Below are 15,624 nucleotides of genomic sequence, written 5' to 3'. Positions count from 1 at the left end.
GTAGCAAGTCAATATTTGAAAATAGCTGCTGTTGCCTCTTTCAAAGTTCAGCCTTCTTAACAGGGTGCCCGTAAGGACCCCCTGCGTGGCTTTTACAAATCCACATCCTGAGTCCCCGTCCCACTCCCCGTGCCCCAGGAGATTTGGATTCAGCAGGTCAGGTGTGGGGCTCAGGTATGCGGATTTTGAAAACTGCCTCAGGTAGGTGCTGTGGTACACTTGAGGTTAGGAATCATGGGTCTGAGGTACCCTTGGATCCTGGACCCATCAGGAAGCAGCTATGTAACTGTGGGAAGGTCAGCCAAACACTGAGCTCTGCATACATCATCTATAAAATGGGAACAATCATACTAAGCATCTCACAAGGCTGTGGTACAGACGAAGGTGGTCTGTAAATACTTGTTTCCTTTCTTTCTTCATCCTCATAGATCCCCGTCATCCCAAACTGACCTTATCTAAGTGATTTTTACAAAGGATGATTTCTTCCCTTTGCCACTGGCACAGTGTAGGGGGAACATTTGTCTCTGCTCATATTCCTTTAGATTTCCTGCTTTCCCTTTGGAGCAGAGGCTGGGGAATCTAGCATTTCTACGCAATTCAGAAAAAGAACTGGTTTTCAGAAAGTTAAGAGCAAAAGTCAGCACTCTTGAGTCTGATCCCCATCATCAGACTAAACTAAACTAGCTTTAGTTTACTAGTCTTGATGTTCTCCTCTGGATGGGGTGAACCCTGAAATTGTAGCCACTACAATTAGCTTGGGATCCTGTATTAACTCTGCATGAGGACACCGTCGCTCTTGACTAAATGCCACTTGGACCACTAGCTGTGTCTTGAAACTGACCAAGGCTTGGAAGGCATGCCTTCCAGTTCCGGATACGTTACTCATCAGCCATGGGACTTTGGAGAAGTCTGAGCCTCAGTTTCACAAGCTGAGAAATGGAGACAGTGATGACGCGTAACTCATCTACTTTATGTGCAGCACCGTTTTGATAACTGTAAGACACTCAGTTCAGCTTGGCATATTTTTCTCCTTAAGGGCACAACCATGTCTTCCTTCTTCTTTTTTTTTTTTTTTTTTTTTTACTATTATTAGTTTTAACCTGCCTCTGTGTACACAAGCAGCGGTTAAGATGGCTTGCCCTCATTTCCATCTGCTTTGAGGTTCTGAAATTCTCCTTTTCGGATGGGTGGCCCCATGTCTTTGCCAGGGAGCACCTTCCTCCTGGACCACCCCAGGGAAGCATCCAGACTCCATGTCCTACAGCACCTGACACTGTGAGGGGTCAACAGCAGAGGTACCGGGGTCAAGCAGGTACGGATGTCCCCTTCCCCTTAGTTGGCTCAACTTACTGAATCCGTTAACGTCCTGTGAGCTAGAGAAGCCTTCGTCGTTGCGGCCGGTGCTGAGCTTGGTGGTGGGTTTGTCGGCCGAGGCCACGGGCCCCATCTCCCTCTGCGCTCCACTCTGGGTCTCCTTCTGCTTCTTGGCCAGCTTCCTTTGGGACATGTGCAAGGGGAATAAAATCACAGTCAGATGGTGACAGTTGCATCCAAGCACTGGAAGGTCAGACTGTTCTTTTTCCCCATCCATCATCCTCAACCCCCAGACCTGGTCCATCTTCCAGAAACAGAGTCAAGGCAGGTCTTCCAAGGTCAAGGTGGAATAAACCTAAGTCTTCCTGAAACTGCTAAAGGCCTCCATTGGCTCAGAAATATGACATTTATCCTGCCTCATCCTCAGCAATGGGTGTGTTCTTTACTTGAGCTTAAAATGGGAAATAATGAGATTTGCACAACACTTTCCTTACTCTCCCTTGAAAGGGAAGAAGAGGCAGGGGGATCTTTCTGTTCCCATGGCTCTGAATGAGATTCACAATGGAGTCTGGCCTTTCTCAGGGATTGCGCTCATGAAATAGCCCACCAAACAAAGGTAGATTGAAGTAGGGGCTGGTGTGGGCAGTGGGTAAGGGTGAAGGTGAGTTAGTCTTATATCTCAAAAGGATAAAGGTTAAAGCAGAACGTGATGCACAGTTATTCCCATAGTGACCCTCAGAACCAGATGGGCATTTGGAATGATGATGATGACGACGATGATGATGACGACGATGATGATGACGACGACAAAGTATAGCAGTGATGCTCAAACTCGTGTAAATTAGAATCACTTTGAGAGCTGAAAAAGCATACAGATCCTAGATTCATACAAGTAGGACAGGCACTAGACCTTTGGCCACCAAGTTCCCCAGGTGATTCTGACACCAACCACTGGAGGTTGAAACCATCAGCTTTGGCATCAGACAGACCTGGGTCCATATCCTACCTCCATAGCCTGTGGCTGCATGATACACGGCAAGCTCCTTAACCTCAGTAAGTTCTGAACTTAACCTCATAGGGATTAAGTGAGGATTAAGTGAGATAATGTGTTCGGAGCACAGTGCCTGGCACACAGTGAATGTTGAACACGTGGCAGCTGCTACTCTTGTTTTTGTGTCATCACCACTGGTCCAACTGCATTCCGCTGCTGGAATCCTCTCTCCAACAGTCCCACTGTGGAATCCCATCCCCCCTGGATTACAGCAAGTGATGGAGACTTTGGCAGCTCACTGGGAGGCTGAGGGTTGAAAAGTTCTTTTTTTTTTTTTTTTAACACCTTTATTGGGGTATAATTGCTTTACAATGGTGTGTTAGTTTCTACTTTATAACAAAGTGAATCAGTTATACATATACATATATTCCCATATCTCTTCCCTCTTGCGTCTCCCTCCCTCCCACCCTCCCTATCCCACCCCTCCAGTCGGTCACAAAGCACCGAGCTGATCTCCTTGTGCCATGCGGCTGCTTCCCACTAGCTATCTACCTTACTACGTTTGTTAGTGTGTATATGTCCATGACTCTCTCTCGCCCTGTCACAGCTCACCCTTCCCCCTCCCCATAACTTCAAGTCCGTTCTCCAGTAGGTCTGTGTCTTAAGTCAGAAAGAAAGAGACAAGTACCGTATGCTAACACATATATATGGAATTTAAGAAAAAAAAAAAATGTCATGAAGAACCTAGGGGTAGGGCAGGAAAAGTTCTTTGTATGGATCTGAAATCTACTCCCTTTAAATGTCAACTACTGGGTCTCAGATTTATTGCCAGAGATATAAAAATATGACTAACCCCACTTGCATATGACAGTTTTCCAAATATTTCTAAATAAACAACCTGGTCCCTCTGAGTTTACCCAACATTTATGTATCTAAATATAGTAATTTTGTTCCTATCATGTGCAAGGCTATGGGTTGCACATTAAATATCTGGAGGGTATATTCTCCCAGGTCCCTTGCTCCATTTTTTCACAGGACTTGGCTTCCAATCCCATCTTGGTCTCTCCTATTTCAACACGGAAAGGACATGTTTCCGCGATGTCCCAGAGAGGTCAAATTCAGCACCACCTAGGAAATATCCAAAGGTGAGCCCATCTGATAATGAAACAGGCAGTTTCAAGAGGTAATGATCCCCCTGTCAGAGGAGGGTAAACCTAGACTCAGAAGTATTCTAGAGGCTTTCATCTAGGATCACTTCTAGTTTGATGGTATTTTCCTTCACATGGAGTTAATCTAGCTGTAGACCGCACAGAAGAATGGCAGGTGGCACACTCAAGTGAGGAGAGAAAATGTATAAAAGGACTACTGACCAAGTGAGAAGGGTGTAAGGGGAACCCGAGGTATAATACAGTGATAGGAAAGCTGTTCATCACCTGTGGGTCCAGGGGGACAAGCAGAGGAGGCAGCAACCAGAACCCAAAAGGCGTTGTGAAGAATAGGACACCTGTATAGAAGCAGTGAACTTCTCCCAAGGGATCCAGCCAGTCCTGGATGGCCCCCACAGGGAGGGAACCAGAGGCACAGACTCCCTGACTACATCCTCCCTCCCCACCTGAGCTCCTAGAGTGGCTCACATTAGCTGAACCCAACTGGAAGCCAAAGGCATGGCATCCATTTAGATCTTGCTCTGTAAGCAGATAGCAGAGTAGAGAAGCGTGGAGAGTGAATCTGGATCCAGGAAGAGAAGAGCTTTTGTCTGTTTGAAGACAAATGCAGCCTAAAATGCAATTCCTCTTCTTTTTTGTTTTTCTTTTTTCTTTTTTTTTTTTTTTTAATTTGCCTGGGGAAAGAAGGGCGCTCAGGAATAGAAGTGCATCTTTTGGTTACAATGCTGTGGCCACAGGCATGCTGCTCCACTAGTGAAACTATTCCAGGCAGACAGAAAAACAACAAGAAATGAAGCATTCGGTCACTTGGGCCTTTTCTCACCATTGGCAGGCAATCGGCCAGCAGGCAGGGGGAACGCAAATGAAAGAAAAATGAGTAATTCTGCTACTGATGACATTTCAAAGTTTTATTCTGCATTTATTATCAAAAAGGAGTGTGTTTCAAAATGTATAGGTGGAGCTTCCCTGGTGGTGCAGTGGTTAAGAAACTGCATGCCAATGCAGGGGACACGGGTTCGCGCCCTGGTCCGCGTGGATCCCACGTGGCACGGAACAACTAAGCCCGTGCGCCACAACTACTGGGCCTGCGCTCTAGAGCCCGTGCTCCTCAACAAGAGAAGCCACCGCAATGAGAAGCCCGCGCACCACAACGAAGAGCAGCCCCTGCTCGCCACAACTAGAGAAAGCCCGTGCACAGCAACGAAGACCCAACACAGCCAAAAATAAATAAATAAATTTATTTTAAAAAAATGTATATGTGACCTTCTTAATCATAAATTTGAAAAGATATACAGCAGACCCTCTGCCTCCATCTGAGTTCTGCTCACACCACCCCAGCAGGAAATAAAAGGAAATCCGATAAGAAAATTAACTTTCAAACTATAAATGAGCATGTACTGGAGGCTTTGATATTTCCTTAGGGCAGAACTCCCAACCAATCTCATTCTATTCAGGGTAAGATAATATGGAAAGAGTTGTCTTAGGCACAAATCACTGGTTTCCAAAGGAATAAAAAAAAAAGGTCTTGCTGCATCTATGAAAAACGGCATTTTACAGAAATGTTTGGGTAGCTCTGAACCCCTGGATAAAAAAAAAAAAATTAATGGAGCCTCTCTAAAACACAGATATTTAAAAACTGGACAACGGAGTGGTAAAAATCTCAGGTTTTTACATCCTTACTTTTTCACCCATGGTTGACACTATGTTTTCATAGTGATGATGATGCTATATAAAAATTTTAAAATATGTAGACAGATGTTTCAGCTACAAAATGGAAATGGAAGGGATGTAGAAGGAAATAAAACACAAAACCATACTTTTGGGATCTTATTCAAAATTTAATCACTAAAAGCCCTCTTAGTAATTTAGGAAAAATCGTATTTATTCCTATAGTCATAGAGTTTAGTTGATCCCCTTCCCTCTTTTTCCTGAAGAGAGGGGGACATCCCAAACTTGGGAGTGGGGCATACAAGACCTATGGCTCCAGGCTTCAACTCAGCCTTATTTTCCACATGTGTCTCCTTTTAGGAAACACCAACTACCTCATCTTCCTGTCCTAACCATTCCTCAGTACTCCCTACTCCTCAGTGTGCCCCCATTCTTCTCCCCGGGCCACCTCCTCTTCATCCTTCGAGGCTCAGTGGCATTCAAATGTCACATCTTGGGCTTCCCTGGTGGCGCAGTGGTTGAGAGTCCGCCTGCCGATGCAGGGGACGCGGGTTTGTGCCCTGGTCCAGGAAGATCCCACATGCCGCGGAGCAGCTGGGCCCGTGAGCCGTGGCCGCTGAGTCTGCGCATCCGGAGCCTGTGCTCCGCAACGGGAGAGGCCACAGCAGTGAGAGGCCCGCGTACCGCAAAAAATAAATAAATAAATAAAAAATGTCACATCTTCTCTGAGGTTTCCTCTTGCTCCCTAAACAGATGTGTGGTTTTCTCTTCCGGGCTGACTCTCCCATTGAACACAAATTTACTTAGCACCTACACGTGCCAGTCTCTGCTGGATGTAAGACGTTCATAGCGTCAAACACTGGACATGATCTTGACCTTCATAGAACACAGACACCAGAGGCAAAGACAGGCACTAAACAGGTGAATACATGAATCGATACAAAATCACAAAGGTGATTTTCCTTCTTTTCCAAGAAGGAAAAATACATATAGCTAGGGGAGAGCAGCAAATCGCTGGTGTGAACCCTGTCAGGAGATCAAGGAGGGCCTCGTTGCCATGTCAGCCAAGCACTTGACTAATCCAACTGCGGTGATTCAACCCTCCTACCCAGGAAGGCAAGAACCTCTTGGGTGAACCTCTTTCGACTTCCTGTACCTACTCCAACTTCTTGCTGAGTGTCTGGCACACAGCCAGAGCTCAATAAATTTGTTGTGCAAATTTATGTTTAAAAGTCTACAATCTGAAGTGTAGAAAAGACTGTCATTCTACTCTGAGTACAAATTATAACCACTTAAAAAAAAGATATATGCAAGGAAAGAGGAAGAAAAAGCTGCATGAAACTAGTCTGTGGCCTGAAATACTTCTAGTTAATGAATTATTTTTGTCTAACAACTTAGCATTTCCTTCCTGGGGTGTTTGAAGAATTGATGGAATGTTCACAGAAGTCAGAGACCTTTTTTTCCCTCAGAGCCCACAGAATAGCCATAGCTATAGAATGTTTTTTAAAAAAACCTCATATAAGATAGTCACATGATATATGGGATGGTTGCATAACTCATGCTGTCCTCACAACCCTCGAGACTCAAGCACTTGTGACTTCCCGAACTTGGAATTTTTTCCTGCAGCTGTCCTGAGATTCCTGCCAATTGGGTCACACAATTTCACCAGCAGGGGGTACCAAGAGCTGTTAAAAAGAGAGCATTGTACAAGCCTATCTATTCCTCTGCTGGGTCACCTCTAGAGCTGAAGAATGTTTTAAGACATAGCAATCCGAAGTTCCCTGCTTCTGACAGGTTGGGACAACGTGATGTGGCTGGTGGTATTCTTCCTTCTAACACATCACTCGGAGGGTCCCCCGACTTTTGCTGGTGAGCTGAGCGAGGGTAGGTGGCCAGGGATGTGCCCACGATGGACCATGACTTCTGTGGTTCATCCTGAGCACCGCTCTTGATAAGGGAGGGTGGCAGGTGGAATGGCTCCAGGGAGAGGACTGTAAGGGCTGTGAAAGGTTCTGGAATCATGCTACGAGAGGAGAAGGAAGAGTGTCTGAAACACGGATGTTTCTCATGGAGAGGGAACATTCTGGAATGCTCTCTTCACACACGTGACATCTGGCTCTGTGTGGTCCCAGGGGTCAGAATTAGAACCACCACATTGGCTTGACACAAGGAAGAAATTTCTAGCAAAGCGGAACTGCTTGGGTCTCTTGTGGAAGTGCTTAGTGCCGAACTGCCCTTCCGTTTTCTTCTTTGGCAACCTTCTCTTCACCTTTAAGGGGCCAACTCAAAGGCCCACTACTCTTAGAAGTCTTTGTCTCCTCCCTAAAGTTAGTAGTTTATTTCTCTTTGCACATTAATTGGTTGGAAAAATATTTAATGAGCACCTACTTTGTTGGTGGTTAGACAGAAGTGGCTGTTAGACAGCAGGAGACCATGATGTGAAAAGCCAGACATGACCCCTGCTCTGTTTAGGCTTTTGGAAGTAATGAGCCCTCCATCATTGGAGGAGTTCACGGAGAGACTCAGAAACTACCTAGGAAAGAGGTGGTAGGGATTCCAGCATCTGGACCCTGCAAAACCCTTGAATATGTGGGTGGAGAACAGGAGACCCGGACAATTGAGGGAGAGTGTTGGTTCCATAGGGCTCTTCCCTGGATGTGAAGAGCCATATGCCCACTTTCCAGGGGAGACACTGACCAGGCACTCTTTCCTTTCTCCATAGGGTTTTCACTGACCCATCCTCCACTGGCATGTCTGGACAGACTTTCCTGGGAAAACACAAAGGGTGGAACCCTGGAGCCAGAGAGATATCTCAGTCCACAGGAGGTAGACAAAGAAAACACAGCTGCAACTCTACTCCTATTAAAAGCCGGCATTGTGCTCTTTGAAGCCCGGACAGACACTTCTATGCTGACATGATTGAATCTCTAATTAAATTTATACATCAGAAACTGGAAGGGAACTGCACCATTCTCTTATTTTGTAAAAGAAACTGAGGCCAGACAGAGGAGGAGCTTAGACAAGTCATGCAGCATTTCAGTGGAAGCCACAGGACCCTAACCTTGCTTTCTGCCTGCCAGCTCAGGACACCTGTTCCAACTTTCCTCTACCTCTCCTTCTGGGATAAAACCAGAAGTGCAAGTTCAGTCCATGGTAACAATTCTAGCCCCTTATGAATGCAGCAAAACCTCATTAATCCAAACTCCACTAACTCAGAATAACTGTAGTTGAGGCAGAGGCTGGGCTACCGCACAGCAGAGTTGATAGTGTAAACGAGGATACGGAAAAGTGCAGGATTAAAAGGAGAACACACCACTTTCTCTTCTTTCAGGAGGCAGGATGGCACAGCAGTTAACATCAACTTTGGTGCCAGACAGCCTGGCATCAAAACCTGGCTCTATCTCAGACTAGCTGTGTGAGTTCTTGCAAGTTACACATGCCTTTGCATGTCAGTTTCCTCCTGTCTATAGAATTGCAGGTAGCAGCAGTGCTTCCAGGGAAAGGAAAGTGTTTGTGACGATTAAATGGTGTGTAGTTACCAAAGCATTTTCCCCAGTGTGTGGTACATAGTAAGCACTCAGTAAATGCTCTCTGGTTATCTTTTTTTTTTTTTTTTTGCGGTACGCGGGCCTTTCACTGTTGTGGCCTCTCCCGTTGCAGAGCACAGGCTCTGGATGCGCAGGCTCAGCGGCCATGGCTCACGGGCCCAGCCGCTCCGCGGCATGTGGGATCTTCCCTGACCGGGGCACAAACCCGTGTCCCCTGCAACGGCAGGCAGATTCTCAACCACTGCGCCACCAGGGAAGCCTTCATCAGTAATTTTTAAAGCTCCCCAAATGATTTGTGCAGCCAAGGTTGAGAAGCACGGCTGTAGAATACATCAAAGAATGTTTTTAGAGAAAAGCCATTCTTCGGGGTATCTATTTTAGAGGATTCATATTTAATAAATAATGAAGCTATTCATTATAGCTTCATTATTTATTAAATATGAGGAGGAGAGTGGAGTGAGGCAGCTGCAAGCCAAGGAATGCTGAGGATTTTACAGCCATCACCAGCAACTACGGAGAGGCAAGAAGGATTCTACTCAGAGCCTCAAAGGGAGCCTGACCCCCACTGACACCTTGATTTCAGACTTCCAGCCTCCAGAACTGTGACAGAATACATTTAGTTGTTTTAAACTATCACCTTGTTATGGCAGTCCTACGAAATGAATACATTGATCATGAAACAATAAATCCTAAATTTACTGTATTTATTTAATAAACATGCATATAGCACTTAATCCTTTCCAGGCACTATTTAAGGCTATCACAAACACAGTGTATTAACTTCTTGAATTCTCTTAATAACTCTAGGAGATTGATAGTATTACTAACCCCATTTTGTAGATGAAAGAATGAGGCAGAGTTGAAGTAAGTCACTGAAAGCCACACATGCTTTAAGAGATAGAGCTGGGGGCTTCCCTGGTGGTGCAGTGGTTAAGAATCCACCTGCCAATGCAGGGGACACGGGTTCAAGCCCTGGTCCGGGAAGATCCCACATGCCGCAGAGCAACTAAGCCCGTGCGCCACAGCTACTGAGCCTGCACTCTAGAGCCTGCGAGCCACAACTACTGTAGCCGGCACGCCTAGAGCCTGTGCTCCACAACAAGAGAAGCCACTGCAATGAGAAGCCCGCGCACTGCAACGAAGAGTAGCCCCCTGCTCGCTGCAACTAGAGAAAGCCTGCACGCAGCAACGAAGACCCAGCACAGCCAAAAATAAATAAATTAATTAATTTTAAAAAAAGAGAGAGCTGGGATTCAAACTCAGGCAGTCAGGCCTCTGAATGTTCTTTAAGATTCCCTGTTATGTCACGCTAAGTCAAGGACCCACACATGTATACCCGTGTCCCAAAGCTTTCTCAGCTGGCTCCTTGCCTCTCCAGGCAAACACACAGTGACACATATAAGCACATACATGCAGCCAGAAAGCTGACATCTGTATCCACTCACATCCTTTAGGCATTACACATCCTGTCTGCTCATTACCTCTGCTGGGTACCAATCCTGGAAGATAACTGGTGGGTCCTTCCTCTCCTACCCCCATCACCCTACCTTGGGGCTTCTCCACGCTTCCACCAGAATGGCAAAGTTACAGAAGCGATAGTAGCACATCTTATCGCAATTCAAAAGGTCAAGGGACCTTGGCCACCACCTCTGACACCTCCATCTCTCTGCTGTCTTGCTCTCCATGTCTGTGCCTCTACCTGCCTCTGCTTCTCTCGCGGCCTGTGGCTGCCCTTCTGTCTTCCTTGCCTGGGTGGGCTCTCTTTCCACTAAGGACAGAGTCAGACCCAGTCTGACGATCCTCTGGAGCAGGGCAGGGGAATCTGCATAGCAGAGGGCCTAAGACAGAGGCAAGGCCCTCCTGCTGCTGGGTACATGGCCACACTACCCCTTAGATCCTCAAGAAGAGCCTAGTGGGAACTGCATCGGCTCTGGAAAAAGACTGCCTGAGTCCAAATCCTGGCTCCACAGTTTACTGGCTATGTAGCCTTGGACAATTACTTAGCCTCTTTGTAACTCAGTTTCCTCATCTGTTAAATAGGCATAATTCTTGTGAATTCTCACAACAACCATTTGCAGTAGGTGCTGACTTATAAATATTAAAGTATTTACAATAGGATCTGTCATCTCCCAAACGAGCTCCATATAAGTGTTGGTTAAATACTAGGCAATGGGAAGGAAATAAATGCTTCAAAGGAACATGAGGACAGAATCTATGGCACAGACAGTGGGAACTTCCCTGAATGCTTTCAGACCACTGGGCTCTGAACCCCTGGGCTAGACAAAATGCCCTCTGCTCTTAGCGTTGCGGAAATATCACGGACCTTGGCCCCAGGCTAACCTGGTTCTAACCAGCTGTGTGATCATGACTGTGGCTCTGTCTCTACGAGACTCATGCGTAGAAAAGTATTTGATAAGCCCTATTTCACAGAGTTACTAGGATGATTAGAAATAATGTGTTAATTCCCTAGCATGGTCTTTGGCCTATAACAGACACTCAGCAAATGCTATTTCTTTTTCTCCCCCTTCTTCATACTGGCCATCTGCATTCCTTCTTCCTTGCTTTTTTTATTTTTTTCTTTTTTTGCGGTACGTGGGCCTCTCACTGTTGTGGCCTCTCCCGTTGCGGAGCACAGGCTCCAGACGCGCAGGCTCAGTGGCCATGGCTCACGGGCCCAGCCGCTCTGCGGCATGCGGGATCTTCCTGTACCGGGGCACGAACCCGTGTCCCCTGCATCGGCAGGCGGACTCTCAACCCCTGTGCCACCAGGGAACCCCCATGCTTTATTTTAATTTTAACTTGGTGTCTGATCTGCTCCCTGAGATGAGCACTCCAGGGAACCAAGGTAACTACTGAATACTTTTTCTTTCTCTGCCCCTTTTGATCCATCCATACCTTGTGCTTATTCGACCATAAACCAAGCCAGATACTCGGACAGATACTTTTCTCCCAGTCACTCTTTGACCCTCAGTTTCAGGCCATTACAAGTTACAGAATCTTGGATTCTCTGGGCTGGAAAGTCATTCTCCCACTCCAGCCGGGAGACCCCTTGCAACACCCCCAGCAGGTGGATGTCCCCCTCTCCACCTCCGTGACTGTCCAACTCCAGAGACAAGGGCTCCTCACCTCTTCAGGCAGCCCCTTCTAGGTCCCTATATGAGGATTAGTCTCTGAGCTGAGGCTGAGCTGAACTCTGCCTCTTATTTCTTATGCCCTCTTGGACACCGGTCGATGGTCTGCCTGCTTTTCACATCTAGCCTGTGCATGGATGAACTGATGGCTATCACCTTCCAAACTTTATCCCAAGCAACCTCTTCCAAGCAGTCTCTCCTGATCACCGAGGCTCTGTGTTCCTTCCCCAGCTCAGCCAACCTCCTTCTGCATTTCACACCCCTGTACCCGCACCTCTTCTCAGATCTCAACCCAGGGCTCCCAGGGGTGCTCTCTCTTTTACCCCCAGCCCACCCCAGACCTTTACTCCCCATCCAGAAATCACTCCTGTTTGCCAGATGGTCAGCCTCCATGGTTATCTCCCCTGCTAGACTGTAACCGCAGGGGCAAGGTCCATGCCAGCCTTGTTCAGATAGGGCCTTGCACACATAGGGCCTTACACAGATAGGGCCTTGCACACATAGGGCCTTGCACACACAGGGCCTTGCATAGATAGGGCCTCACACACATAGGGCCTTGCACAGTTTTGGGCACAAGCAGGTACTCAGTACACACTTGTTGAATTAATGTATTAACAGATAACCACAAATCCTTCAAGTTCCATCTCAAACACCACTTGTTCCAGGAGGCATTTTCTGACCTCTCCCTTATAGGACATACCTCACTTCTGTTTTATACCCTAGTCGTTGGCCTGCTCACTCTCCTCGCCCCTCATTATAACAATCTGCATAATGCATATTAGTTCATATATTTCCTCTAGCACCTAGTTCAGCACTTGGCCCGGTCCGGGAAGATCCCACATGCCGCGGAGCGGCTGGGCCCGTGAGCCATGGCCTCTGAGCCTGCGCGTCCGGAGCCTGTGCTCCTCAATGGGAGAGACCACAACAGTGAGAGGCCTGCATACCGCAAAAAAAAAAAAAAATGTCTCCAGACACTGCCCAGTGTCCCAGGGGCGGGGGGTGGGCAGAACTGCCCTGTGCCTGATTGAGAACCACTGCTATATACATAGGACCGTTAATAGTTTGCCAGCTAGTAAATACTATACCATGTTTTAGGTACCTTCAAAGATTACCTTCTGTAATCCTCACAGCAACACTATAAAGTGGTGATTATTTCTTTTCTTTTATAAATGAGGAATCCGAGGCCCCGAGGGTTAAGCCTAAACTCGTGAAACGGGTAAAGGGACCAGGTGGGATTTGAGGCCCCCAGTCCTCAGCCTGCAGAGCCCTGCGCGCTCCCACAGCCTGCTCTGTTTCTTCTCTTGGACAGCAAACGATCAGTTACGCCTCATGACTGTCTAACTATGGGGGCCCGGTTCAGTAAATTATGGTGTGTCCCCTGGATGGAATATTATACAGCTATTAAAATGATGGACTGTCATTTAAAATGATTACTATATAACAACATAGAAAAGTGCTAACTGGATCACATTAAGTTAAAAAAAGAAACCTGGAAATTAAAACTGTGTCTACATTGTGATTATCACTAGGAGAAAGTATATCTAAGCTGATGTGTTAGATTGAAGGTATTAAGGATAATTTTCCTTTCTTCTTTGATATTCATTATTGTTATCAGAATGTCTTTACGATCATTATTTTTAAGTAGCAGCAGGGTAATGAAATTCAAGATGTCAGCTTTGTCATAGTTCCATCTTCCACCTGAATTAGTGGAATTCAGGCTACGCTAAATCCTGGAGTAAGGCAGGGGTTTGGCACACCCTTACCCTCCCAACCGCCCACAGCACTGTTGCATGTATGTTTCTGAACTACAACATCTCTCCTTGAACTGTACAGTCTCCTCCGAGCTCAGCCAGCTGCAAGCATAGAAGAAAATGGCTCTGAAGGTAGCGGTGTAGAACCCTCGGGGAGCCAGGGCTGTTAGGAACACACGGTTTTCGAATAGCAGATGTGTCCGTCCGTCAGACGGTACTGAGCAGTGCGCTGGTCTCATGCATTATGCATCGAGAGTGGCCTGGAACACTGGCCTGGCCGCGTGGGAGAAGTCTTGCATAAGGAACATCTGAGGAATTGACTGGAATGTCAAAATGTCATCAAGGATAAATGAATGGATGTGTTACTCTGGCTGTAAGAGGCAGTGCCGGCAAGACGACAGACAGCCAGCGGGCTGCCCAAGACAGACGGCGTTTGCGATGGAGATTCATGGTCTTTATGCAATGTGAGGTGCTGTGCGGGGAGAAGATTAGACAGAAATGCTCCAGCACTTAAGCACTGTAAAATCACAAGCATGAGATAAATTAATTAGTGAACACTAGGAAGGCGCCTGGTCTGTCTGTCCTCCTGGGGAAAGCCAGGATGGATGGCACTGGGCTGGAGATGATGGGTCTCAACACCAGCCTAAAGAAAGCAACTGAATTTACTGTGCAGTCATAAACCGCAGCTGATGGAAAGGTATGTCTGGTCTGCATTTGTTTTTTGCACGGGTACCGTTTCTGTCTCCTGCCCCAAGCTCTTTGTGTCTGTGCGTCAAGTGTCTTAGGTGACTCTGGGGAGACCCAGAATGGCTACCACTTGCTTCTAATGCCACCATGGGCGAAGGTGGGGGTGATGACGGTTATCGTAATCCCTCGACCCAGGGGAAAAGTCTCGCGAAGCCTGACTTCCCCTGTGGCATCCTATACAGGGGGTGCTCCATCCTCCGGTGATGGGAGGCTCACTATGTCACATTCAACCTGTTCTACTGTTGGACAGGCATCGTTAGAAAGTTCTTCTTCATGCTTCTCCAGCATCTTGTTCCTTGTAAACTTAACAACTAAAACAACGAGAATAGCTAATGCTCCCTGAGCATTTGCTAGGTGCCAGGCACTGTGTGCCCTGGCACAGTCGGGCTACCGCCTTATCTTGTAGCATCCTCACATTGCAGTGTAGGAAACAGGAGACCAGAGAAGGGGAGAAACATGCTCAGGACTACATAGCTAGTATATGGCAGAGCCAGACCCAAACCCAGGTCTGCTTAAAACTAAGTCTTAACATCTTAACGATCACACAAATGTAAGTCCCATAACCTCCTCTTAACAGAGTCTGGCTTTTAGAGCAATACAGAACATGAGAAGGCAAGAACTAATACTTTGAACATGTGTTGGGTACTTTGCTAAGTACCTGGCCTGGGTTAGCCTACTCCATCTTTCATGCAACAGCCTTGTGTTTGTGAAGTAAGTTACTATTTCTCCACCCGAGACCTCTCTTTTCTTGTCTTTTTGGTTTGTTTCTATGTCCATTTATTTTTTATATACAAAAGTCAGTCGCATTCCTATATATTAACAACGAGCAATTCGAATATGAAATAAAAAGAACACTACCATTTACGATAGCACACACACAGAAGAAACATTCAGGTATAAATCCACCAAAATATGCATGGGACCTGCATGCCAAAAACTACAAGAGGGTGATGAAAGAAACCAAAGCAGACCCACAAAAATGAAGAGACATACCATGTTCCTGGGCCAGATGGCTCAATATTGTTAAGATGACAGATCTCACCACACTGATTTACAGATTCAATGCAAGCCCAATCAAAACCCAGTAGGATTTCTTGCAGACATCCACAAGCTGATTCTAAAATACTATTGCACATTTATTTTTAAAGAAAGAAGGGGGAAAAAAAGCCTTCAAACCTTCACTGTTCAGAAAATGAAACCCGACACCTGTTGTCATATTAAATATCATAATCGTTGGGTACATTTTTAAATAAAATTATTTCTCTATGCCTGGCATAGCTGAATTTGAATAAAATCCTCTCCATGGCA

General features: G+C 46.4%; 1 protein-coding gene across 2 annotated transcripts in view; it reads right to left on the bottom strand.

The window, feature by feature from the left end:
* Positions 1–15,624, bottom strand: part of PTPRT (protein tyrosine phosphatase receptor type T) — a 1,079,376-nt gene that overhangs the window by 118,903 nt on the left and 944,849 nt on the right. For both annotated transcript variants that reach the window (XM_060030771.1, XM_060030772.1), the window contains one exon: positions 1,351–1,496. In XM_060030771.1, coding sequence (XP_059886754.1) covers positions 1,351–1,496 — 146 coding nt within the window. The remainder of the gene's footprint in view (positions 1–1,350; positions 1,497–15,624) is intronic.

The sequence above is a fragment of the Delphinus delphis genome, chromosome 15 (genome assembly GCF_949987515.2).
Source record: "Delphinus delphis chromosome 15, mDelDel1.2, whole genome shotgun sequence".
NCBI classification, from domain to species: domain Eukaryota; kingdom Metazoa; phylum Chordata; class Mammalia; order Artiodactyla; family Delphinidae; genus Delphinus; species Delphinus delphis.
Note: the sequence above shows the minus strand (reverse complement) of the source record. Positions and strands in the feature narration are given on the sequence as shown.